Genomic DNA, 28,000 nt, shown 5'->3' on the forward strand with positions numbered 1-28,000 from the left:
ATAAGTATGATCGGAGACTATTTAGCCCAAGATGGAGCACTTGCATTTAAATTAATGGAAGAACTTGGAAAACCCAATATGGCAGATATAGAAAAGGAAGTCCTGCCTTAATGGTAAAAGAAACAATCACCTTTTTGATTCAGAAATGTGTTAAATATCTTAAAGTCCTCATTGAGAAATTTAACTGAAAAATGTCATTGAAAATCATGCTTTAAAATGATTTGGTTTGATAGAGTGGTGTATACCCCCGCGAGCCATGGGCCCATTGCCGGCACAGTTGTGACCGTTTTTCAGAATCCACAACCAAGTTTACTGCTTTTATTTCAGTGGGAGATAAACATGATTACAATAATAGACTGCATTCAATCACTTTATTTGAATTTATTTGAAGTAATCTTATGTTTTGAACAGGTAATTATTTCTCCAGAGACATACTGTCTGTATTATTTGTTACTTCAACATACAGACACCAGGGGGCAAACTGATGCCAGGATAAAATTTCCAGGCATTCCGGCTCACTTGGGCTTGCATTCACACAAAAGGCTCTCTGGAAAATTCCTGAAATCAAAGCCCACTGTGAATTCAGCTTTATTGCATTGGGATCTTAAGATCAAAACTGAGCTGGGATTTGCCCTTCTTCAGAAGCAGATGCAGAAGCATTCACATAATTTTCAGCCGATCTTAAAGGTGCACTCAGTAAATTTTGTCTTTTGTTGTCATAGACTTACACTGACACCTAGCGGCTTGGATGCAGCATAATTTAAAATCAATAGATTTCAGTTTCAGATGCCATTGTAGAAATTTTGTATTCACGGTCAGCCATGATTACTTTAACCAATGAGTGAAAGTGTCAAATAACAGGATGGTTACTGAGATTAAGCAAGTAGTATTTGGCTGGTCATGTGATTCAAACATGGCAGCCCCCATGTGAAGATCCTCTCCATGTAGAATAAAACAGCTTATAAAAGGTTGCTGATATAACTGGAGTCATCATTTTAATGTGAGTGGTCATGATCTATTGCAAAATTACAATTCGTCTTTAGGAGTTAAACTTTTTTTTAATGAGGAGAAAATTACTGAGTGCACCTTTAAAAAGATCAGATTTACAAACATTCTGTATCATATATGTCTCAAAGACTTCTGCTGAATGTTTATTGACATCAGAGAGGTCTTACAGACATATTGCAGATGAGCAAATAATCTAAAAAATACATCTTCCAGATGTAAATGCACAGATAAAATAGACGTCTGGGTAATGTATGTGTGCTATTTTACTTCAATTTATTTGAATTAATCTAATGTTTCATATAGTGAGTTGATTTTCCAAAGGTGTGTTTTCTGTATTATCTGTATTATAGACTTTCTTCCACTTATAGACACCAGAGGGCAAACTGACACGGTTTATTTGAGTGCTTTCAGACTTTGATTGTTTTGCGTAATGTCATGAAGCATACAGTACCAATGATTCATCACGATACCGGGATCTGGGTTGGTCAACCATTGGTAGGTAACATAGGTAGGCTACTTGCGTTATTCAATGTTTCTTAACACTTAAAACTTGTCATGTGCAAAACGAGACAATTTCACCATTTCCTCTTTTGGAGGTCCACTTCTACCGATTACCGTTGAGAGAAAATTGATTTATTAAAAAGAATTTGGGCTGATCTCAATCAGTGATTCTAGGTTTCCGGCAAATCGCATAATATGCTTTCCCGCCAATATCTATAACAGAATCTGCATGTCATGTCTGGAGAGTTAGATGGTCACCAGTGTTTATACATCAATTATAACTACCTTGGTTAGGCAGCAAGAAAGAAAAATGCATCTTGATAAATGCACAGTATGTGAGCAACATTTTTGGGCAGAACAAATTAGTTATTTAAAAAGGGTTGGAATATTTTTTATTTAAAATTACTGACTGAATCATTGTAATTTTAGTGCCAATTAAAACATACACATAGATGTCATGGTTTGAAGAATGTGCTTTATTCTCTCTGTGTTGGCTTTAAATGCCTGTGGTTATGATACCTTGCCAGACTTTTATTATTCACGAACAAACAAAACTGCAATATACAGAAAAACTTTTACCTGACTACAAGAAAATCTTGTAAAAATGCTAAATAAATTACAAAACAATACAATATAAAGCATCAAGTACAAATATATATCTACAACATTGCAAATACTAACAGTTACTTATTTCTGTTTCCTAAGAGTCAGTTATGTTATCAATGCCACCCCATAACATTATTTTTTTTTTCAAACAAGCATACATTTACAGTGGTGGCCAAAAATATTGCCACCCTTGGTAAATATAAGCAAAGAAGGCTGTGAAAAAAAATCTGCATTGTTTATCCTTTTGATCTTTCATTCAAAAAATTCACAAAAATCTAACCTTTAATTGAAGTAAAACAATTGAAAGAGGAGAAATATCTCATTATTAAATAAATATTTTTCTCCATGTTGGCCACAATTATTGGCACCCCTAGAAATTCTTATGAGTAAAATATATCTGAAGTATATTCCCATTCATATTTTACATGTTTTAGTGCACCTGGGTGACTAGGCATATTAAATTGTTCAGCCATGACTTCCTGTTTCACAAAGGTATAAATGTGAGGTAACACACAGAGCAAATTCCCTTAATCATCAATCACAGTGGGACTAAAGAATATAGTTCTGATGTGCAGTAAAAGATTGTTGAGCTTTACAAAATGGGAAGTGGCTATAAAGAAATAGCTAAAGCATTGAAAATGCCCATTTCCACCATCAGGGCAATAATTAAAAAGTTCCAATCAACTGGAGATCTTAAGAATGGGCCTGGAAAAGGACGTGTGTCTATATTGTCTCCACGCACAGTGAGGAGGATGGTTCAAGTGGCCAAAGAATCTCCAAGGATCACTGCTGGAGAATTGCAAAAATAAGTTGAGTCTTGGGTTCAGAAAGTCTCAAAATATCAGACATCACCTACATCACCACAAGTTGTTTGGGAGGGTTTCAAGAAAAAAAGCCTCTGCTCTCATCCAACAACAAGCTCAAGCGTCTTCAGTTTGCCAGACACTACTGGACCTTCAAACGGGACTGGAATCTATGGTCAGATAAAACAAAAAAAGTGCTTTTTGGCAGCAAACACCAGAGATGGGTTTTGCGCACACAGAGATAAGAAGTACCCAATGCCCACGGTCAAATATGGTGCTGGATCTTTAATGTTGTGGGGCTGTTTTTCGGCCAGAGGTCCTGGACATCTTGTTCAGATACATGGCATCATGGGCTCATACCAACAGATAAAAAATCAAAACCTGGCTGCCTCTGCTAGAAAGCTTACAATGGGCCCTGGTTGGATCTTCCAGCAGGACAATGATCCAAAACAAACATCAAAATCAACACAAAAATGTTTCACTGACCACAAAATCAAGGTTCTGCCATGGCCATCCCAGTCCCCTGACCTGAACCCCATAGAAAATTTGTGGGGTGAACTGAAGAGGAGAGTCCACCAACATGGACCTCTTAATTTGAAGGATCTGGAGAGATTCTGTATGGAGGAATGGTCTCAGGTCCCTTGCCAGGTGTTCTCCAACCTCAATAGGCATTATAAGAGAAGACTCAGAGCTGTTATCTTGGCAAAGGTTGGTTGCAAAAATTATTGAATAAAAGGGTGCCGATAATTATGGCCAACATGTTTTGGAGAAAAATATTTATTTAATAATGAGATATTTCCCCTGTTTCGATTGTTTTACTTCAATTAAAGGTTAGATATTTTTTATTTTTATGAAAGATCAAAAGGATAAACAATGCAGATTTGTTTTTTCACCGCATTCTTTGCTCATATTTACCAAGGTTGCCAATATTTTTGGCCACCACTGTACAGATAAAAATACTACGTACCTAATACATCTATTTAACACCTTTACCCTAAATTCTGTTTAGGCCTGATAATTACAAAAGTGTTTGCGGCCCTTTGCTACCACTGTAATATTTTTATTTATTTATTTATTTATTTTTATTTTTGTGTTTGTGTGACTATTAAATCAGTATGTAAAAGCCATTTATTCCATCATTTTTAGTTTAGAGCACGTTCCGCAAACAGAAACATTTTATTTTTCTAATGTATTTGTTCTCTCTGTATTTACTCAGTACTAAAAAGTTGGCTCACAAATCTTGTTCTCGTTCTTGATGGTTTAGGAATTTGATCAGCCTTGGAGGTACTGGCAGCTTGTTTATTTTCTTTAGTCTGTTGATACCAAGCAGTTCACGGATTTTAAATCTGCAGAGCTGCATCAGTGGGCGTGGAGGTGCTGCAATCAAAACCAGCAAATTAATAAATGGATGACTGAAATAATTTGCATATATGTGAATAATTAAAGCAACAGGTATGGTAAGATGTTTGGGTGCACATACTTGCTTTCTCTTTGATGCAGTCCCAGTCAGGGTAACTGTCCAGATGTTCAGTGAGTCTTGCACAGGGTTTTACATTACCAACATAGTCAAGTAGCACGTCTATAATCGGTCCTGCCCAGTGTGAGTAGTTGTCAGTGGAGATCATCTCACAGAACTAGTAAAATTAAAGTTCATTTAACTTTAAAGTTAATAGTGAAGTTAACGTAAAATGAAGTGGAGAAATTATGTACAGTACATTTAATGACTTTGCAAAAGTAAGCATAATAACAAAGCATGTAAATACATTAATATGCTACTATACGAATCTTAATACAACACTCCATTTTTATACAATATGTAACCGGGGGTCCCTGCTCTGTCTCTCTATCCACCAAAGAGTCCTTGACCTAAAAATGGTTAAAGACCCCTGCCATACACAATAATTCAAAGAACAAAAACGATCACTCGTGTAATTTGTGTGCTTCAAACCACCCACCTGAATGCAGGTCTTTTCAGTACTTTCATCTCTGTTATGCCTTTGATTATGTGTCGTCTTTATAGGTGGATGAGGATTGCTGCCATAAACACATTTGAAGCATGACAAGGCATTGCAGCCATTGTCCATCAGATATTTCAATAAGGTCAGGTGCTTCATGCAGAACATAACAGTGGCTGGAAAAGTGGTTGGATGAGTTGGAATGTAGGCATTGACATTAGCACCATGTTCCACCAGCAAAGTCACGGTTTTTATGCAACCCTGCCTCAGGGCTACCAGGAGCGGGTTGAACGTGTCCAGGTTTGGATTTGCACCAGCCTCCAGGAGCATGGTGGTCGCCTCAATGTTGTTGTTTATGACAGCGAAATAGAGAGCTGTGCTGCGTCGATCTTCATACATTTTAGTGCGATCCTCAGAGAATGTGGCGTTGACGTCAAAGCCGGCCTCAATCAGCAACTCAAGAACATCATCTCGATTGCGCTCTGCTGCTAAATGCAGGGGGCTGATCCCGGAACGCCGCACTCTGGCCTTGCTTGTGGCTGGGATCAGCATGGATACTATCCTGAAAGTGAAAGTTTTGTGCTCTTGTGTGTTACATGACTTCCTTGTGTACACTTAAAGGGATAGTTCTCCCCAAAATGAAATTTTGTCAGCATTCAAAACCCTCATGTTGTTCCAGATCTATATTACACTTTTTTCTTCTGTGGAACACACAAGGAAATGTTAGACGGAACGAGAGATTCAGTGACATTCACTTTCAATGAAAAGAAGATGCAACGAAAGTAAAAAGTGACTAACTTTTGTTTTCAACAGAAGATAAAAAGTCATACAGTTTTGGAACAACATGGGGGTTACTAAATATACACTTAATTTACACTTACTGTAAGTGTAGACCTAAGTGTGACAAATCACACTTACTGTAGATATGTTAGAATTTGATAGTTAGATTCACCTTTAAATAACATTTATAAGAAGACTAATAATACATGTAAACCTATTAAAAGCTGGTGTACAGTGTTTAATGATGATGTCATTTTAGAGGAACATTTCATGCTACCAAAAATTATGGAATGGAATGGAATGATTAGTTTAAATGTTAAGTGAGAAAAAGACCCTGCACACAATTGAAATGTAAGCGCAGCATAGTTCTAGCGGGAAGACTAGCAGCTGTACATCATCGCACCATTAGCTAGGTAACTCCTAGCCAATCACATGTAAGCCAATGCTTTATAAGTCCGCTCACAATCTATCACATGGCATTTCAGTGCGCTAACACGGCAACATCATTCTATAGCACTGTCTGACGCCGAGTCCATTTCGCTCTCTGCTAGCTAACATCCAGCTATGGACACGGACTTATTCACTGCTCCTTACCTTTTATCCAGAATCAGCAGTCCTCGCGCAAACACGTCAGCAAATTTCCGGACTCTCAGTGGGATTCCGCCCTCTCGGATTCATAATAGACATGTTCCGACCTCTCCAGGCCACAGGCGAACCAGTGCACAGAACATCTCTGGAAGCCCGACTTCCCTAACCAACGACGCCGTCTCTTCATCTCAACTTCAGCCCGCATTAAACAATCAGCAAACCCGGATCTTCATCCAAATCTCATTCACTTAGGCGATATCCCTCAATCGAGCCACCGCATCCTCAATCGGAACGCACGACCCGCCGCAGAAGGAGTGTGTTCCTCGCCAAGTCTGTCACAATCATTGGCTCAGGCAGCAGCTGATTTCCATCAGAAATAAGCTAAGTTCTTATCATATCCATCAAATGCATTCAGATTTAGTCATGGGTCTAGGCCTTCTGTTGCCTATGCCATCTGTTCATCATAACACATCTGCATCAATATCAAAAGGCAATATTTCATGTCAACAGCGCATTCGCTCTCATAGTAATGGCAGGCAACCACGCATTCACAGCGTGATCACAAGAGGGTAACTCGGACAGGTTCACTTGCATGTCATTCACCGTGTTGCATGCCCGAATGTTCCCCATTGGGAAATTAAGATCATTATTCAGCAGAGCTCATGATGTGTGCACTCAGAGGGAGCATGGCATCACAGTTAAATATAGCCTTCACTAAAGTCTCGTGAAAGGGTCCTTAGTGAAATAACTCATTTCGTTCAGTTCAACATCTCGAACGGTGTTCCCTACCCGAGCGCCTTCAAAGGCGCATTAATGCAGCTTCGGAAAATGCAGTGTTCTCTTACTCTATACATACTTCCACATTCTCATTGGAAGCACCACTGTTGTTTCGCGCTTCTGACACCTAGTGGTAGGCTCCGCACTGCATTCCTTATTCATCAGATAATTTCATTACCAGTGTAATGCATTTTGCGCCTTATATGATCAGGTCATCAGGGGGTAATTCCTATTTCACGGCATATTTACATTTTTTTTTTTTTTTTTTTTTACTCATTCAGGCATCATTGAAGTGCACAAATTGGTATCATATGTCTTCGTAAATCCTTCACTTTCATCTCTGTTCGGACCATGTTTCAATCTATGTGGATCTTCAAGCATTGGGGCTTTATCAATGTTCCAAATTTCAAAGCTCATGAGTTTAACAGTCATGTTAGCCTAACTACATTACTTTTAATTTAAGTATCAACACATTTCTGTATGATGCTGTTCACTTTTTTATGATGTGGTCTTGGAAGTTACATTTAGTAGCAGGTAAGTAGGTTCAGTAATCATTGGATAAAACCTGTGCCGAATCAAGCTCATCAATTTAATCTTGCTGCTATTAATTTCTGTTCCCTATCTGTCACTCACTCGATATTGTGTCAATGTAGTGACACTAGGGGTCACTCTTGGGAGCCCCAAACACCTCTGCTTTTTTAAAAAAAAGGCCAGTGAGAATTGGCGAGTGGAATTTGCATGCCACTCCCCCGGACATACAGGTGTAAAAGGAGCTGGTATGCAACCACTCATTCAGATTTTCTCTTCGGAGCCGAGCGGTTCTTTTCATTGAAGCTGAATTCATCCGCGAAGTTTATTCACCTCATCTGCTGGATTCTACAGTGCATTTCAGCGGCTTGTCCCCCTCTGCACCCGTGGAGTGCAGAGAACGCCCCTGGGTGCTTCGGCAGAAACAACTAAAAGAGTATATTTAAAAAAAAAAAGTATTTTCTTTCTAAAAGAGTGGCACACAGAACGTCTTTTTAAAGATGCCTTTCCGTCTGTGTGTTATTCCTGGTTGCGGTCGATATCTCTCCACTTCTGACGGCCACGATCGCTGTCTTTAGTATCTGGGCGCTACCCACATGGAGACATCATTCGTGGATGGGTCTTGTCCTCACTGCGGGAACATAACCATGTCAACATTGCGGTCGCGGCTTGCATTTGTAAGAAAGCAAGCCACCCCAGCAGCTCCCCACCTCGGTCCTTCTACCTACGGGTATGAGGCCATGCCGGATAACACTGGGGGCGATTTGGGGACCTCAATGGGACCACCTCCGCTGGGTATCCCCCCACGGACCTCCCATTCCCCAGCATGCTCACTCGCTCCAGTCAGGCGCTCGGACAAGATCGCTGGCTCGTCTCAGGGCGAGTTTGACATCTCGTTCAGAGCCCGGGAAGAAGACGAGTTATCGAGTGCAGCATCGGAGAGCGGGCTCATCCAGTCGAACGCAGAGGCTTCAACTAGGCTTCCTCCTTCGGGAGTGGTCGCCCAGGCCGACGCGGAAATGACGGACATGCTTTCCCGGGTGGCCGCGAGTGTTGTGCTAGAGTGGAACCCTCCGCTCTCCCCTGAACCCTCGCGGCTCAACGATTGGTTCCTGGGCACGGGGTGCCGGCCACGGCCCCGCCCCGTCCCGTTCCTTTCTTCCCGGAAGTGCATGAGCTGACAAGATCATGGGAGGCACCTTTTACTGCCCGGTCCCGGTCTTTCAGCTCCCTGGCTCTCGCTACCCTCGATGGTGGAGCGGACAGGGGGTATTCGGTGATCCCCCAGGTGGATAAGGCACTCACGGTGCACCTGTGTCCGCAGAGCACCGCCACCTGGCGTGGGCACCCGAAACTCCCTTCCAGGGCATGTAGGTTTACGTCGTCCCTGACGGCTAGAGCCTACGGTGCCACTGGACAAGCCGCCTCTGCCCTGCACGCCATGGCTCTCCTACAAGTACACCAAGCCAAGGTGCTAACAAAACTGCACAAGGGTAGTTCTGACTCGGGATTGATGCAGGAACTGTGCTCTGTGGCCGACCTCACTCTCCAGGCAACGAAGGTCACGCGTGGTCTCTCAGGCAGTCAATGTCCACCCTGGTGGACCAGGAGTGCCACCTTTGGCTCAACTTGATTGAGATGCGCGAGGCTGACAAGGCACGGTTCCTTGACGCCCCCATCTCCCAGGTTGGCCTATTCAGCGACACCGTCGAGGACTTTGCCCAGCAGTTCTCGGTGATGAAGCAGCAGACGGAGGCCATACAGCACATCCTGCCCTGGCGTTGCTCAAGATCCCGCACCCCGTCTGCTCGTCGCCAAGGGCGTCCTCCTGCAACTACAACACCGGCTCTGCCGCAGCCCGCCCCATGGCCCGGCCCCGGCATGGAGCCCAGCACAGGAAGCAGACGCCACCCGTCTCATGGCCGGCTGCCAAGAACCCGAGGAAGGCTTCGAAGCGCCCCTGAGACGGGCGACCCAGGGGCAAGGAGACCCGCTTCTCCGGAGCTGGTGAGCAGATCACTCCATCCCCCAGTGGAGGGCTGGGAGGAGAATCTTTTGTTTCATTTTTACTTAATTTTGCCGCATGTCCAAGAGGCTGCAGTACCCAAAAATTCCAAAAAAGAGTGGTTTTCTTGTTCCCTGGGTCACATGTTCAGTGTGCACGGCTGTCGTCATGACCACCGTCCACCGTCCCATCTTTGCAGGTATGGTGCCCCAGCGGCGGTCCCCCCGCCCCTGTGCGCCCAGCTGTGGCACAAACACGCCCACATGGGATTGGGTCCGGTGGACTACAGGGATGAGACTCCTCCTCCCTCCTCCTCAGCCAATCTTATGGTGGGCGGCAGGAGCCATGTAAGTGCTTCGATGTCCCTGGACTCAGCACGGCCACGGGGCTCGAATCCCCTCGATGTGGCACCTCGAGCTCCACCCTGCCCTGAGTCCCCACCCGCCGGTACATCCGACATGATCATTCCCTTGGTCCCCCTCACCCAGAGTTTGGACGCGTGGCTCGTGCTTTCCAACCCGTCGTGGTGGCTGACCCGGACCGTCTGACTCGGCTATGTGCCCAGGTTCAGCAGTGTCCGCTTCACCTCGGTGAAGAGCGAGAATGCCGCTACTTTGCGTGCAGAGATTGCTACCCTTCTGCGCAAGGGTGCGATAGAGCCTGTCCCTCCAGCCGAGATGAAGAAAGGGTTCTACAGCCCTTACTTCATCGTACCAAAGAAAGGCAGTGGGTTGTGACCAATCCTGGACCTGTGAGTACTGAACCGGGCTTTGCACAGACTCCCGTTCAAGATGCTGATGTAAAAACACATCCTAGCGAGCATCCGGCATCAAGATTGGTTCGCGGCGGTAGAACTGAAGGACGCGTACATTTACGTCTCGGTCTTACCTCGACATAGACCCTTCCTGCGGTTTGCCTTCGAAGGCCAGACATACCAGTACAAGGTCCTCCCCTTCGGCCTGTCCCTGTCCCCTCGTGTCTTCACGAAGGTCGCAGAGGCTGCCCTTGCCCTGCTAAGGGAAGTGGGCGTCTGCATCCTCAACTATCTCGATGACTGGCTAATCCTAGCTCACTCCTGAGAGTTGTTGTGTGCACACAGGGACCTTGTGCTCCGGCACCTCGGCCAACTGGAGCTTTGGGTCAACTGGGAAAAGAGCAAGCTCTTCCCGGTTCAGAGCATCTCTCCCCAGTTCAGAGCATCTCTTTTCTCGGTCTGGAGTTGGACTCAGTCTCGATGACAGCGCGCCTCACGAACAAGCACGCACAGTCATGCCGAACTGTCTGAAGGCGTTCAGACGGAGAGCAGCGGTTCCACTGAAACTTTTTCAGAGGCTCCTGGGGCATATGGCATCCTCAGCGGCGGCCACACCGCTCGGGTTAATGCATATGAGACCGCTTCAGCCTCGAGTCCCGAGATGGGCATGGTGCCCTGGGACACATCGCGTGGCCATCACGCCGGGCACACAGCTTCTGGCTCCTGGACTGGCCCTTGGCTGCGTTGGCACATCAACTGCCTAGAGCTGTTGGCAGTACTGCTCGCCCTGCGGAGGTTTCGGCCGTTGATCCAGGGCAAGCACGTGTTGGTCCACACAGCATCGGTAGCTTACATCAACCGCCAAGACGGTCTACGCTCCCATTGCATGTCACAACTCGCCCGCCGTCTCCTCCTCTGGAGTCAGCAGCGCCTCAAGTCGCTACGAGCCATTCACATCCCAGGCGACCTCAACACCGCAGCGGATGCACTGTCACGTCAGGTTACCCTCATGGGGAGAGTGGAGACTCCACCCTCAGGTGGTCCAGCTGATTTGGAGTCGATTCGGTCGAGCACAGGTAGACCTGTTTGCTTCCCAGGAATCCTCCCACTGCCCGCTTTGGTGCACCCTGACCGAGGCACCTCTTGGTATAGATGCGCTGGGACACAGCTGGCCTCCTGGACTATGCAAATACGCATTTCCCCCAGTGACCCTGTGCAAGGTCAGGGAGGACAAGGAGCAGGTCATCCTAGTAGCACCCTACTGGCCCACCCAGACGTGGTTCTCAGATTTCGCTCTCCTCACGACAGCCCTCCCCGGTGAATTCCTCTGAGGAAGGACATTCTTTCTCAGGGATGGGGGACAATCTGGAACCTGCGAACAGACCTCTGGAATCTCCACGTCTGGCCCCTGGACGGGACATGGAAGACCTAAGTGGCCTACCACCCGCGGTGGTAGACACGATCACTCAGGCTAGGGCTCCCTCTACGAGGCGGCTGTATGCCTTGAAGTGGGGTCTGTTCGCTAAGTGGTGTTCTTCCCGATGCGAAGACCCCAAGAGATGCGCAGCTGGATCAGTGCTTTCTTTCCGGCAGGAGAGGCTGGAGGGGCGGCTGTTCCCCTCCACCCTGAAGGTGTATTTAGCCACTATTTCGGCGCATCAGGATGCAGTAGATGGTAGGTATTTGGGGAAGCACGATTTGATCATCAGGTTCCTGAGAGGCACTAGGAGGTTGAATCCCTCCAGACTGCGCTTCGTCCCCTCATGGGACCTCTCCGTAGTCCTTCGGGGTCTACAGAGAGCGCCCTTTGAGCCCTTGGAGTCAGCTGAGCTTAAGGCACTCTCTTTTTTATGACTGCCCTCCTGACTGTGCTCACTTCCATCAAAAGGGTAGGGGACCTGCAGGCATTCTCTGTCAGTGAATCGTGCCTGGAGTTCAGTCCGGGTTACTCTCACGTGATCCGGAGACCCCAGCTGGGCTATGTGCCCAAGGTTCCCACGACTCCTTTTAGGGATCAGGTGGTGAACCTGCAAGCGCTGGCCCAGGAGGAGGCCTTGGCGTTGCTGTGTCCGGTGCATGCTTTACGCATCTATTTGGATCGTACGCAGAGCCTTAGAAGCTCCGAGCAGCTCTTTGTCTGCTTTGGTGGACAGCGGAAAGGAAGCACTGTCTCCAAACAGAGGATCGCCCACTGGGTCATCGACGCCATCACGATGGCATATCAGGCTCAAGATTCTACAATCTCCGAGTTAAGCCGGTCTCATCCCATGTATTGGCAGGCTCGAGCAGGTAAGTTCCGGGACAACTGGCCGGGTGTACCGCTTGCGCATAGCGCCTTTCCCCTCCCTTGAGGTGAAGATGTGCGCTCTTGACTCCCAGTCATGTTCACAGACTGTGATCCCTGGATGACTTTCCTCCTTATTCCTCTGGCAGCTGAGTTTGTGGAGAAACTCACTGACTGGCCCAGTACATGTGCTAATGAGCCCCTGTACTGAGGTAGGTGCTCCACATGTGCTGGTTCCCCGAAGGCGACCCCATGTGATATCTTCTGCAAAATTGTTTCCCTGACGGCAAACTGCGTCTTCCTTGGGCAGAGGCCCCTCTGCCCCCGGTCGCCATGCTCTATAGAAACTCCTCCCCCTTCAGGGAAGGACCTACAATGGGATCTCTCCACATGACATACTTCCGACAGGACTTGGTAAGACCATGTGATGTATTCCACTCAAAATACCCCCCCCCCCTTCTGGGCAGGGTGTGGTCTCTGCGGTGTCTTCCCCTTGGGAGGGACACCCCCTGACGCAGACACTTATGGCTCCCAGTCAGTTAACAAATTCCACTCTTTTTGGGGAGAAAAGAGAGGGAAAAGAGGCCTTGGCTGGGCTAGCCTATCCCTATAGTTGGGCCGTCGACTTGTTCCTGATGGACCATTCGATGCTCATAAGAGCGTTGGGGGAGGTTATGTGACGGCCTGGTGCGCTGGCTACGAGGCACACAACAGTTCAGCTAGTTGTGGCTTTTGTATAGGGACCCCTAGTGTCACCTACATCGACACAACGTCAAGTGAGTGACAGATAGGGAACGTCCTGGTTACTTCCGTAACCTCCATTCCCTGATGGAGGGAACGAGATGATGTGTCCCTCTTGCCACAACGCTGAACTACCCGCTGAAATGGCTGGGACCTGGTATCGCAAGGTGTTTGGGGCCCCTAGTGTCGCTACATCGACACAACGTCTCGTTCCCTCCATCAGGGAATGGAGGTTACGAAAGTAACCAGGACATTCCTGCTGGTAAGTAATAGCTCCCTCCTAATCCTTTTGTTATTTCTTCAACTATGTTACCAAATGCCTTATTGATTTCAAAGTTATCAATGTTTTCGTTTTTGCTCCGATCAATGTAAGTATATATAGAAAAAAAGTATTTTTGCATTCAGGGCAGCTCTCGTCAGAAGCAGGCAGTAGGATTCGTTCCTCTGGACATCACAGTGCCAGATAGGTGTTCTTGCAGCAGATAACGAAATTCAGTCCACTGGAGCTGCATGTCATGGACCATGCATGGTCTGCTGGTTTTATGGGCTAAAGTACATAAAAAAAAAAAAGAAAAAAAAGGCAGATATCAAAAATGCTTTCAAAATCATGCCCATTCACCCCGCCGACTGGCCCCTCTCTGGCGTCACGTGGCAGTCAAAATTTTACTTTGCTGTCCGACTCATTTTTGAGTGCAGAAGTAGCCCTCACATTTTAATTCTCTATCGGAAGGCCTATGCTGGATACTTCTCAATCACTTTAAGCTCCCCTTCGTACTACACCTGCTCGATGATTTCCTGTTCATCGATCACTCTGATCACCCCACTGCCCACACCCCTATTTTTGGATGTTCTATTGAGCTTTTTCACAAGTTGGGTGTTCCTCTCTCAAGTGAAAAAACCATGGGTCCCGCCACGTCTAGAATTTCTCGGCATCACGCTCGATTCTGTAAACATGCAGGCTTCCCTGCCTAAAGAAACCGACAGGATCAGGTCTATTTGCACATCATTCTCCAGTCAGTTTGGGTCTCAGAACATGATCTCCTGTCCCTATTAGGCCACCTCAATTTTGCCATACACATCATTCCTCAAGGCTACTCCTTCATTTCCCGCCTCCTCACACTAGCCCATTCCGTAGACAACCTCTCTGACATCATATCAATCGATGACGGCTGCTGCTCAGACCTCCTCTTCTGGTCACAGCTATTAAATCACTGGAATGCCATTTCCTTTTTCCACAATAAAAAACACGAATCCCCTTTTCACGGACGCGGCTCCCTCCGTAGGATTCGGGGGATATTTTCTAGGATCATGGTTCACAGGGAAATGGCCAGACAAATTTTTCAATATAGCTTCCTACGCTCTCTCATCCGCTGTCTTTGAAATTTATCCCATCGTCATGGCCAGCATTATATGGGGTTCCCTTTGGACACGCAAACGCGTAGTAGTTTTGCGACAATTCCGTAGTCATCAATAAATCAAAGGCTGGACCTCCTCTAGCCTCATGGCCCTTATGAGATGTCAGACATGGCAGATCATTTCGTGCAACTTCATTATCTCAGCCAGACACATTCCTGGGTTTTTCAATGTAATCGCTGACTCCCTCTCTCGTTTCGCTTCCACTCTTACACTCACTTCCTACAACTCCGCCTGGGCCCACTTCCTCCTGCCAATCACACAGTACTCCTCTATTTCCCGTTCTGATCTCCCAGTGTGCATGTTCATTTCCTTTTGCTTTCACACTAGACATCTCAAATGTCCTCCCCCTATTCATCACTCCATCCCTAGACCCCATGTCATGCTACTGGTTCAGAAACCACCTCACCGCACCCTAAAACATTGTGGTATCTCCCCTCATGTCTTCTTGGGGCACTCTTTTCGCATCAGAGCAGCTACTACTGCTGCTCTTCAAGGTCACCGGATTCTACTGTCAAGATGCTCGGCTGCTGGTCTTCCTCATCCCACCTGAAATATAGTCAACCTATATAATCATCAAACAAGTTCAACTCTCCATCAGCCATTAGTTTTCATACCTGTCTGGTGGTGGTTGGTGGCTCTTTCATCACATCTTTCCCCACACAATGATTCAATTCAAGCACATCCATCGTTTCACAAGGATAACGCATAACTATGTCTACCCTCCTCGCCAGGGCTTCCATAATCTCAAGCATGGTTTCCCTTTGCATAGGTATTGCACAAGCCAGCTCGCCCTTGCCAGAAAGCTCACACTATCATGGGATTTCTTTCAACAGATTATTGCATGACAACATCGTTATTATCGTATGGCTATATGTATGCTGTTCACCTTGGCAAAGATAACCATTAAACAACGGCCACCCTCATTGGAGGGCTTGAGTCTCATGGGATATCTTTCAACGAAGGGTATTTCACGCAACGTCACCATTATCGTACGGCTTTACGCATGTTGTTCACCTTTTGGCAAAGATAACCACCAAACAAGGTCCGCACCCCTCAGAAGGATCATAATCAAATGTTTTCTTTCAACGAAAGGTATTGCACGCCACGTCACCATTATCGTATGGCTTTACGCTATGTTGTTCATCTTAAAGCAAAGATATTCAAACAACTCTTCCCTCGTCGTAGGGTTTTCATAATCAAACGTTTATCTTTCAACAAAGATACTGCACAACAACGCTGGCCTAACGTAGGGCCTCATACCACGTTGTTCATCTTTGGTAAAGATTCTGCACAACCAGGGGCTCCTCGGCAGAGGGCCCAAAATCGCACTCAAGGACAAGGATAAAATGAAACTCAGACAAGGACAAAATCAAGAAGGAAAAAAAAAATTCCTATTGCAAAGGTATTGCACAACCATGCCAGAGATATAGCAGATTTCATGTCAAATCTAGGTGTTCACATCTTTTTTTTTTTTTCAGAATGTACACCTAACACAAGACCTGGCTCGTACCTGACTGGATCGTCTCTTTTGGGGGTAGTATTCTACTTTCTCTCTCTTTTGGGGTAGGCTCCTCGCCCCTGCCTCCTATTTCCGGCAGGATAGGATGGTTCCAAGTACAACTTCTTCGGACCGCCAGACGGGGCTTACGCCAAAGAGAGACATTACATTTCTGTTTTACATTCATCAAATAAATGTCATCTTAAATTTCACTCAACTCTGCGAGTCTTCCTGATAGAAATGTAAGCGCAGCGTAGTTCTAGTGGGAAGACTAGCAGCTGTTCATCATCGCACCATTAGCTAGGTAACTCCTAGCTAATCACATGTAAGCCAATGCTTTATAAGTCTGCTCACAATCTATCAAATTGCGTTTCAGTGTGCTAACACGGCAACCTCCACCACCCCACCACCACCAGTTGAGTCCCATCCTGCATGGGAGTAGGCTCCTCACCCCTGCCTCCTATCTCCGGCAGGATATGACAGTTCCGAGTACAGCTTCTTCGGACTGCCAGACGGGGCTTACACCAAAGAGAGACATTACATTTCTGTTTTATATTCATCAAATAAATGTAATCTTAAATTTCACTCAAGTCTGCGAGTCTTCCTGATAGAAGTATAGTTATAGTTAACAAGACATGACATGTCAGAAAAAAGAACACTTTAAAGTTTTATTTATTTTTTTTTTTTTTTGCTCCTACTACTGGTTGTTACAAAGTCAAGCTTCTTGAGTTAAGGTTACAGATTAACACCCTGTTGCCACAGCAAGGTTTTAAACAGCCATTGAGACTTACTTAGTTGCCCTGACATTTTTGTGGGTACACCCGTAAGTGAGGAGGTGTTTGCTGAAAATTAATGCAAGATCATGAGATTTACTAAACCTAAACTCTTAAGAACCAATGTCCTCTGCATATTAATAAGTTGTTTTAAAAAACTTGATTTGAGAACATTAAAAATTTCTCCCAAAATCTCCTATATCACCTTTATTTACAAATTGATTATTAAATTCTACATACCCATCATTGCCACGCTGGGCTGCAATATGGATTGGCAACAGTCCTGTTTTTCCAGGCTTGTTGGCATCTGCGTTTTGAGAAAGCAGGAACTCTACAATATCCTCATGGCCATTCTTGCAGGCCTCATACAGTGCTGTGGCCCCATCTGCAGCCTGGCTGTTCAGATCTGCACCTGATGGAGAAATAAAGGACAGGACAAGCCAATGTTTAGCAGTGCCAAATATCAAATGTAATGCCACAATTGATGGCCAGATGGATTTTGTTGGTGGACTTTCTAAGTTTAACTCAAAGACAACCCTGCATGCAAACCATGTGGGTGAAAGGTTTGTTACCATTTTTTAAAAGAAAGCGAAGTGCGTCCACTTTTCCACTTTGGGCTGCCACAAAGATAGGAGTGATTCCATACATATTGGGTGTGCTGACTTTGGCTCCAGCTTTAACCAGAATCTCACAGATTTCCACATTGTTTCTGCACACAGCCTCATGCAGAGCAGTCCAGCCTTGAATACAGCTCTTATTCACAGAGGCACCATAGTTCAGTAGCATGACAACCATTGCTGGGTTCTCCTTCTCGCAAGCTACAGATATACAGTATATATAATTTATAACATTACCATCACACCACAGAAGGACATTTTAAATGAAGGGCAAGAAAAACAAGGTTTTTTATAAGAATTTATATAAAATGCATTGCTGTGGCCAAGTGGTTAAAGACCTGGTTTGGTTATCTAGGTTGTTATGAGCTTTCACAATTGTGCCCTTGTTTAAAGGGATAGTTAACCCAAAAATGTAAATTCTGTCATTATTTATTAGTCACCATTTAATTTCATTGTATGGAAAAAAGGTGACTGAGACTTAAATACAAAAAAGAAAGTCATATGGGTTTGGAACAACATGAGGGTGAGTAAAATTACGTCACAGTTTTAATTTTTGGTTGAATTCTCCCTTTAACCTCAGGTTGCCCCTGTAATAAGTGTTCTGTAAGTAATTTTGGATCAATGTGATTCATAAATGAATAGTTACAATGAATACAATATTACCTCTGTAAAGGGGAGTCTCCTTGTCCTTATTGGCAATATCAGGGTCAGCCCCTTTCTCAAGTAGAATCTCCACACATGCAAGATGATTCCTGGCAACAGCTAACATTAAAGCAGTCTGTTCCTTCAAAGTGCGCTGATTAATCATCCCAGGTTGAGCTATGAGAATAGGGTTCATTAACAAAGCAAGAGCAATGTAAGAGTTGGACTAAATTTTTGAAGAAAGAGAGAGAGAGAGAGAGAGAGAGAGAGAGAATATAATATAGGCTCAAAATATAGGCTCTTTTATTTTTCTTACCAACGTTTCAGGTGTCAGCCTTTTTCAGAGTTTGGCTAAATTACATGCAAAAGATAATTCTCAAATGAGTGGGAATAGTACTCTACCTCTCAGGAGAATTTTAATACATTGATCTTGTCCATAATATGCCGCCTCATGCAAAGGAATCCATCCATATTTATTTGGTGTAAGGAGGCTGCACTCAGGTTTCTTAACCAATAGTCTCACTGTTTCAACATCTCCATCCCAAATGGCCTTAACAATTGGCTCCATCCCCCTACAGAAGAAACCATTTTTATTTTTGATGAATTAAGTGTTGCAGGTGAGAGGATGTTCAATTTACCTCTCATATGCGACAAACGTTTTTTTGTGTGTGTGTTCATGTGACAAACTGGGAGATTTGGGAGATTACACTACTCACTCTTCAGGCTCAGGTGTGACCTGGATAGAGCCATCATATCTTCGGTATGCCACCATTCGCTTGCCATAGCCAGTAATGAAGTGACTCTCTGAGAACACAGCCTCTGGATTTATTATTTCTCTTTTGGAGAAAAAAAAATGTTTAAATTAAGAGTATTACTTTAATGCTTCATTAATTTTCAAGTGATTGCACCATCACTGGACTCATTTCACCACTGAAAGGGGATGGGAGATCTGTTAGGGGACATCTAGTTTTTATCTGCTCCAACCCATTTTCAAAACTGACCAATGTTATTTAGAGGTGCACTCAGTAATATTTTGTGTATGTATTGTTGCTGCTGGCACGTTGCTCGAGTTTGTGTTTGTAGACTGCTAGCCTGCTTAGCATTGTTTATTTTTCTGTTTTCTGCATTTTCATCTTTAATTGTGCATCCTCTTTTTCCACTTTTATTTCGATTCAACTCTGTGCAATTGTTTTTACTCTGCAATTTTACATGGATTATTGCATCAATCTCAAACCCCCGCTGCTCAGAAACCACCACCACAACAACAAACAACAAACAACTGTGGTAAGTCATGGCATCAGCACACTTTATCACTACTTGCACTGCATACCACATGTTTACTATAGCTTCATCTGTCAGCAGTGAGAAGATTAATGAGTTAGAGACACTCATCTGAATGCTAGTGGAGGTCAGTGAGAAAGAGAAGCTGTTAGAGATTATCGGATGAGGGTAGTACAGCAAGCAACACACACTTCGGTTCTGGCAGTATAGCCCCCGCAGCAGGGCAATTGGGTGACGTTTCAATGGCATACTTGCACAGAAAAGCAACACCACTCTCCCGTTCCTGTTATGATTTTCAACAGAGTCTCCCCACTAAGTGGTGCACCCACTGAGAAGCCTGTTGAATGCGCCCTGGTTATAGGTGATTCTATTGTAATGAGACTCCAGCCACTATTATTGAATGTTTGCCAGGAGCCAGAGCACCTGACATCAGATCCAATTTACAAGTGCTGGCAAATGCTTAATGTAAATTTTCTAAGATTGTTATTCACATCGGCAATAATGATGTCTGGCTTAGTCAGTTGGAGATCACTAAAGATAACGTTAAAGAGGAGTGTGAACTTGCAAAAATGATGTCAGACACTAATATGTTCTGACCTCCTCCCTGATCGTCACGGTGATGAGATTTATAGTAGATTAGTGTTACACAATGGCTAGATGTCTGAGTGGTGTCCAGAGAATAGCATAGGATTTGTAGACAATTGGACAAGTTTTTGGGGTAGGCCTGATCTGCTAAAGAGAGACGGACTCCATCCCTCCAGGGAAAGTGCTGCTCTCTTCTGTAGTAATTTGGCTCACAGTCTTAATAGTGTTAGCATTTGTCTGACTAGGGCCCAGGTCAGGAAGCAGACAGACTTGCTTAACCAAACGTCTGCTGGCTGCCTTGAGACGTCACATAGGTCACATAAACCACAACAGTTAGAGACCGTATCACGTAGATATTATATAGAAACTGTCTGTTTCCTGAACTACAAAACATAAAACCATCAATAAGTAATTTAGATGATATTTGATTGATGTCAAACTAGAAAAGTTAAACATCTTGAATAGGTAGGGCTACCAAAGCACTAATTGTTAATTAAATTATTACAGATCATAGTTTGGATTCACTCTTTTTGACAAAAACCTGGCTTAATCAGATGAATATATTAGTCTTAATGAGTCCCCCATGTTATTGTTATAAACATAAGCCTGAAGGGTCGAGAAGGAAGTGTTGCTACAATTTACAGTGATGTTCTTGGTGTTACTCAGAGGACACAAGTTTAATTCTTTTGAAGTGATAGTGCTTAATGTGATATCGTCTGATATAAATAAAAACCTCTGTCATCTCTGTCGAGAATTTGCTGATTTTCTGTCAGATCTAGTAGTTATGATAGAGTCCATTGTAGATCATTACCTCATCTCTTGTATGTTGTGCTTGGCTAAGGTCACTCGATCTATGCTGTGCTATCTATCAGGTAGAACTATTCTTTTGATCACTGAAGATAGCTTCACTAATAATCTTCCAGATCTGTCTCAAATACTCAGTAAGCCAAACAGTTAAGAAGAACTTGATGTAGTTATGGAAAATATGGATAGTCTTTTCTAGCACTGTAGTTAGTGTCGCCCCTCTTTGATTAAAGAAGATTAAAGAGAAAAGCCCTTCACCGTGGTACAATGATCACTATCATGTTCTTAAGAGAGCAGCTCGGAAAATGGAACACAAGGGGAAGAGTACTAAATAAGAGGTGTTTCGTGGTGCAAGGATAGTATCTCTAGGCTCTAAAAGCTGCCAGGTCTGCATATTTTTTATTTAGGTAAATTGACAAGGAAAAGAGCTTCAACATTGTTTAAACAACTGGAATCTTATGGATTACTTTTATGCTGACTTTATCTCTTTTTTTGGAGAATTTAGAGTTCTGGTCACCATTCACTTGCATTGTATGGACCTACAGAACTGAGATATTTTTCTAAAAATCTTTGTTTGTGTTCAGCAGAACTAACAAAGTCATACACATCTGAGATGGCATGAGGGTGAGTAAATGATGAGACAATTTTCTTTTTTTGGTGAGCTATCCATTTAAAGTAAATAACATCTACACCAATATTATTCTATTTGTTTTTATGTCTTAACCTCGGATACATATCCTAATATATACCAGAGCCTGCCAGAGCCTGTTTCAGTCTGGCACGATGTCCCACTCCCCCCGCTATACATCGCTGAGTGATGACTACTAACTGCAGCCTGTACCCAGTGCTGGTCCTCTCTATAGGCAAACTAAGCAAGTTGCTAAGGGCCCCTGATCCGCCAGGGGATTAAAATTTTTGCGTAGGGCCCACAAAAGGATAGGACCTACACTACCTGTACCACCCAGATATCAATTCAGTCTAGTATGATGGACGTCAGATGATGAAATGCTGCCAACAACAACTGTTTGACATGGCATACTTCACTGGTCACTGCCTGAACCTTGGACTTGGCCCTCACCGGATATGAACTGTCACAAGCTTCCAGCCGGACTGAGATGCCCCTCACTGACCTTTGCCTGCATCATCTTGGTCATAGGATGGAATACACTCTCTTAAAATCGAATACATAGACAATCATTTAATTGCCAACTAAAGCCTTCATCAGCCAAACAACAAAGGACAATGCATCTTTGTGCACTTGCTTAGTTAATTCAAGATGGACTTTTAAAGACTTTGTCATTAATCTTACAGTTCATGCAAAATCATTTTGTTTAGACACTGGCCACCAACATCTATTTGATTTATTAATTTAATCAATGACTTGTATTACACATAGTTAATTTATATTGGCATTATATTCATGCTGTTTTCCCAGAGGGGAAATGGTCATTTGGTTGGTAATGCAATCTCAACATGGTGGTGCTCAATGTGCACCCAGCACCACATGTAGAATAAAACAGCATTTTCACTAGGACTGATATGACAACAGTCATCATGTGAATGTACAGCATTTTAAACATTTTTCAAAAAACTATTCATTTTTTTTCTGTTGCATAGTTTAGCAATGACATGTCAACACCAATTAGGGTCAGAAGGGCAGAAATGTTCATGCAATGGATTCCTGTTTTTTAATTTGTAACATCTGATGAATTTTTTTAAATTCTATTCCAAGCCTAGTTAATTATTCTTATTATTCAGATGGAGAATTTATCTTAATGAACTGATTAAACTTAAGTATTTGACAAAAGAATGCCACACAGTGTTTTATTTGTATTTATTTTTAAATGCCCCTGGAAATCAACTTCAGGGGGACATGAATACAGTATATATTTAAGTATATACGTATGTACACTCACCGACCACTTTATTAGGGACACCTACTTATTCATGCGATTATCTAATCAGTCAATTGTGTGGCAGCAGTGCAATGCATAAAATCAGGCATATACAGGTCAGGAGCTTCAGATAATGTTCACATCAACCATAAGAATGGGGGGAAAAAATCTGATCTCAGTGATTTCGACCATGGTTTGAGTATTTCTGTAGCTGCTGACTCCTGGGATTTTCATGCACAACAGTCTCTAGAGTTTACTCAGAATGGTGCCAAAAACATTCAGTGAGCAGCAGCTCTGTGTTGATGAGAGAGGTCAACAGAGAATGGCCAGACAGGTTTGAGCTGACAGAAAGGCTACAGTAACTCAGATAACCACTCTGTATAATTGTAGTAAGCTGAATATCATTTCAAAATGCACATGTCAAACCTTGAGGTGAATCGCTAAAACAGCTGAAGACCACATCAGGTTCCACTTCTGTCAGCCAAGAACAGAAAGCTGAGGTTGCAGTGGGCACAGGCTCACCAAAACTGGAAAGTTAAAGACTGGAAAAATATAGCCTGGTCTGATAAATCTTGATTTCTGCTGAGGTACACAGATGGTAGGCCCACTGCAGCCTCAGCTGTCTGTTCTTGACTGACAGAAGTGGAACCCGACATGGTCTTCAGCTGTTTTTGCCATTCGCCTCAAGGTTTGACATGTTCATTCTGAGATGCTATTATGCTCACTACTATTGTACAGAGTGGTTATCTGAGTTACCATAGCCTTTCTGTCAGCTCAAACCAATCTGGCCATTCCCCTTTGACCTCTCTCATCAATAAGGCCATAGAACTGCCACTCACTGGATGTTTTTTGTTTTTAGCACCATTCTGAGTAAATTCTTGAGACTGTTGTGTGTAAAAGTCCCAGGAGATCAGCAGTTACAGAAATACTAAAACCAGTCCGTCTAGCACCAAAAATCATGCCACTGTCAAGATCATTTTTTTTTCCCATTCCGATGGTTGATGTGAATATTAACTGAAGCACTGCTGCCACACAATTGGCTGATTAGATTATCACATGAATATGTAGATGTACATGTGTACCTAATAAAGTGGTTGGTGAATATATTAGTTAATTTCTGACTTCTAATAATGAGTCCAAGAGCATCAGGAATCAGAATGTCTACAGGAAGAGTTTTAAGCCTTTTAATGTCAGATTACTGGGGAAATCCAAACAAGTGAATTGGGGCACAGTAAAGGATAGTGTCTCTATTTTTATACAATATGGCATGTGAACTTCTTGCAGTACTCCACTTGGACCACTTTCTAATGTTGGAATGAAGAGGAACAGGTGTGAAGCAGTTGTGTCTGCCATCTGAGAAGTTGCTATGCATCTGTAAGTGATATAGTGATCCTCCCTGTGAGCTGCGTCATCAAAGCATGACTGGAAATTTCACATGGCAATACATTAACATGCATGCTTTGATCTTATCAAATGCATGTTTTCATCTTTTTTACATTGAAAAAATACTGCTCAAGGAAATCACCCTGCATCCTCATAGACCAAAGATTGTTTATTTTCTGGATTGCATATATAAAAGAAATATCTGTTGAAAGAAACATTTTTAGTGTCAATTTAAAGGTAAAACAAGTTGAAAATTTGTGCAGATATTTTACAGATAGCTTATGCACTCACCAATTTAATAACAAAGTGACCTTACAATAAGTCTCACTTGAATGATTTGTTGGGATAGGTTCTGCATAACCTAGGACTATGCAAAATGTGTTTATTGTTTTTCAGCTGGTTTTGTGAAAGGCGCACTTGGCTATACTTCAATATCTTGCTGTGGGAGTGCAAAGATATGTTGACAGAGAGTGACGAATCGCTGTATAGGAGAGATTGAGCGGAGATGATTTGTGTATTATACAAATTCTAACTGTGGACATGGGCTCCCTCTCTTAGAATAATGCAGATTCATCGACATTAGAATGAAGGTAAGAACAAAGTTATGTGCGAACGCACCTGTTGTGAATTAGGTGGAAATTTTGCGTGAGAAAGTTTTCTGTGCACATAAACTTGTAAACATACATGAATTTGCAATTTGTAATGAATGAAACCCAATATTAGTGAGATTTAAATGTAACTTTGTACCTGGGGGGATTGGCAGGGCATGCAATTGGTGCAGGCTGCTGCTGCTGCTGCTGGTGTTGCTGAGGAAAACGCAATGGTGGAACTGGGCGTGATGATGCTGGCCTGTTCAGAGCAGCAATAGGCTCTGTGTTTTCAGTCCCAGACACAGAGCTATGGGCATCAGTAAGACTGCGCTGAATTGCCAGCTGTAAGAGCTCATCATCAGACAGGTTGCTATAGAGACTGTAGTCAGCAAATTCCATACTGGTGCCTGTGGCACCCGGCATGGACACACTGGCAGATGCCATGATGGATTCTGAGCATCAAGACAATAAAAAAATAAAAATGTATTACATAATGAAAGAAACCTACCTGATAAACATCTGTTATATAGTAGCATTGCATACATAGTCATCTAAAGATATGCATTTAGCAGACACTTTTATCCAAAGCGACTTACAAATAAGGAATAAAACAAAAGCTAATCATTCAAGGAGGCATTAATATAAAATTACTCCAATGCAAAGTATCAATTTTGCACAAAGAAGTAAAAGCAGAAAGGAAAGTGAGAGAAAGAATTAATTGAGATTTTTTTTCTATTTTGTATAAAAAGAGGATATATAGTGCATTAGTAGGATTGGGTCAAGTGGTCATGGAAGTAGTGCGTCTTTAGATGTTTCTCGGAAGTGGCAAGATAATCGGCTGCTCGGTAGAATTGGGAAGGGGAAGTGATTTTGTGCCTCTCTGAGATGGTAGCATGAGGTGCCACTCAACTGCTAATCGCAAGCTTCTGGAGGGCACATAGGGGCAGATTCACTAAACAGTTGCGCCACTTTTGCGCATGGTATTTCAACGCAAATAACTGCGTCTTATTCACTAACCAGCCACAATCAAGTTTAGTGGGAGCAATCAGTGCTGAAATTGCACTGTCTTCAATGTTTAAACGAAGTCATTGCCATTCCTTTCCGCGCAAACACACTTCCTTTCTATGTAAATTAGGCTCATTAAAGGTTGCGCTTCATTCACAAAACTCCATGCAATTTGCCCTGCACAATTTACATTGTGCTTTTACCACCAAATGAAAGTAGGCAGTAAAATTAATTTTATTTAAAAGATATGTATGTGTACATTTTCAACCGATCATTTCAGCAGTAATTAATCAAATATTTATCAAATGATGTTGAAGAGTTTTCTGCATGTTTAACAGGTGATCCAGGTGTTTGGATCGAAGTTATGCTGTTCATTGCTTTTAGCGGGCCCAATTAATTCTTAGTGAATCTGCCCCATAGTGTTTATGAAGCGACTATAAAAAAGAGGGGTGTAGAACCAGTAGCTATTCTATATGCGAGTATCAGTGCCTTCAACTTGACGTGAGCAACCATTGGCAGCCAGTGCAGTGAGATTAAGAGAGGCATGACGTGCACTCCCTTGGGCTCGTTTAGTTGAATTCCAAACATGCCGCCCCGTTCTGGATCATCTGCAGAGGTTTGATTGTACATGCAAAAACACTGCCAGAAGAGCATTGCAGTAGTCCAGTATCCATATAACTGGACAAGGAGTTGTGTAGCATGCTCCGATACAGTAGGAATGGTATGATCTTTCTAATGTTGTACAGTTCAAATCTGCAAGATCGGACTGCTTTGCGATGTGATCTGTGAAGTTCAGCTGCTCATTTACTGCCTGCTTTCTGTGGATGGTAATAGCACAAATAACGTTGTATTTTGTGAATAAGGAGTAATCTATAATAAGCCTAATTTACGTAAAAAGGAGGCATGTTTGTATTGAAAATATTACAATGCAGTGCTATTTCTGCATTAACGCCTGGTTAAACTAGATTGTGGGTGGTTAGTGAATAAGACGTCACTTTTCAGTGAGTTTGCCTCTGAGTGTTGTGATTTGATGGTAATTTAGACATATTTTAGGTAAATTATGCATTTTAGCAATTTTATGAAATTGCTGTACTATGCGATTGCCAATTTGAATTGTGTTTTGCAAGTCATAAGTTTAGCTGCATATCTCGGCCAATTGTTTAATTGAAAGATCCACAAGGTTTAGTATCCATTCATGTCTATTTATGTTTCAGCATATAAAAATAGAACTCTGAAATTCATAGCTTCATGCACAGTGACCTTATTTCCCATCAATTTCCACAATAGATTGCAATTATTGATTTTGTGACATGCAGACCAAAAAACAAAATGTTTCATTTAATTTCAAAGAAAGATGAAGGAACAAATAATTTAACCAAAGAGTTGGATTTATTACCATACCTGAATGACACTTGTACAATATTAATGTACTGATATATCCTGTTACTGTATGATCACTTTCTTATGAAACACTTATCACACCATAAAAAATAAAAACTTACCCAATGTTTTTTCCCTTTTTTCTTTCTTAATTGTATCTGACAAAAAAGTTGAACGGTTTTTCTTAATGTTCAGTGTAGCACACTTGACACTTGTTTGCACTGAGACCACTTTAGCTCCCTTCCTTTAACAGTCACCCCACACCCGACTGTTTAGAGTATGTTTTGGGAGAGTACATGTGATATGTATGGTGCCAAGTTTTTTTAACCTCTTGGTTATGGCTGCTCTTGAGAGGTAGCAGACCTAGATTATGAAAATGGTCTGTGGGACAAAGGACTAGTGCAATGACAACAACAACAACAGAAAAGTGCATCCAGCAATATTTTATCATAAAATACTTAATATTGCAGATATCTAATGTTGAAGTAGATTTATTCCCATAATAAACAGATTTGGGGATGATTCCCTCAGTAATTGGAGAATTTCTGGTAGTGATTTTTTTCACTTTCCTTTTTACATTTGTCTTTTCTGCAACATATTGTTTTTCTTGGTGAAGCCTTTATTGCTTAACTGGGTTAAATTGTTACACTGCATTTGCTGTGTCAGGTTACAGACGAGCCAAGGCTACGAGACAAACAAGACATGAAATAACATTGTGTCAATACCTTTTTTTTTTTTATTTATAGGCAAAGCTGTTGTGTTAAGGTCAAGGTTATGAACTTGCATACTTTCTGTATGGTC

At 43.0% G+C, this 28,000-nt stretch overlaps 1 protein-coding gene across 2 annotated transcripts; it reads right to left on the minus strand.

Moving 5' to 3' along the window:
- Window positions 1-1,964: 1,964 nt before the first annotated feature.
- LOC127409849 (ankyrin repeat and SOCS box protein 2-like) lies at window positions 1,965-28,000 on the minus strand. 2 transcript variants are annotated; one of them, XM_051644745.1, is made up of 11 exons: window positions 27,322-28,000; window positions 24,972-25,266; window positions 18,993-19,112; window positions 18,679-18,848; window positions 18,298-18,453; window positions 17,590-17,835; window positions 17,258-17,429; window positions 17,036-17,086; window positions 4,874-5,435; window positions 4,399-4,552; window positions 1,965-4,295 (listed from the first exon to the last, which is right to left on the minus strand). In XM_051644745.1, exons 2-11 carry the CDS (start codon window positions 25,256-25,258, stop codon window positions 4,150-4,152), a joined length of 2,064 nt encoding a protein of 687 aa, XP_051500705.1. In that variant the 5' UTR covers window positions 25,259-25,266; window positions 27,322-28,000; the 3' UTR covers window positions 1,965-4,149. The 2 variants fall into 2 exon arrangements, with proteins under 2 accessions (XP_051500705.1, XP_051500706.1); XM_051644746.1 differs by lacking the exon at window positions 17,036-17,086.

Source organism: Myxocyprinus asiaticus, chromosome 19 (assembly GCF_019703515.2).
Source record: "Myxocyprinus asiaticus isolate MX2 ecotype Aquarium Trade chromosome 19, UBuf_Myxa_2, whole genome shotgun sequence".
Taxonomy (NCBI): domain Eukaryota; kingdom Metazoa; phylum Chordata; class Actinopteri; order Cypriniformes; family Catostomidae; genus Myxocyprinus; species Myxocyprinus asiaticus.

Excerpts from the sequence above, each read along its gene's own strand:
- LOC127409849 (XM_051644745.1), bottom strand. The coding sequence starts at position 25,258 with ATGGCATCTGCCAGTGTGTCCATGCCGGGTGCCACAGGCACCAGTATG. Across the intron at positions 5,436-17,035 it reads AAAAATGTCAGGGCAACTAA|GATAGTATCCATGCTGATCC; the intron begins GTAAGTCTCAAT and ends TTTCACTTTCAG. Across the intron at positions 4,296-4,398 it reads CTGCATCAAAGAGAAAGCAA|CACCTCCACGCCCACTGATG; the intron begins GTATGTGCACCC and ends TTTTGATTGCAG.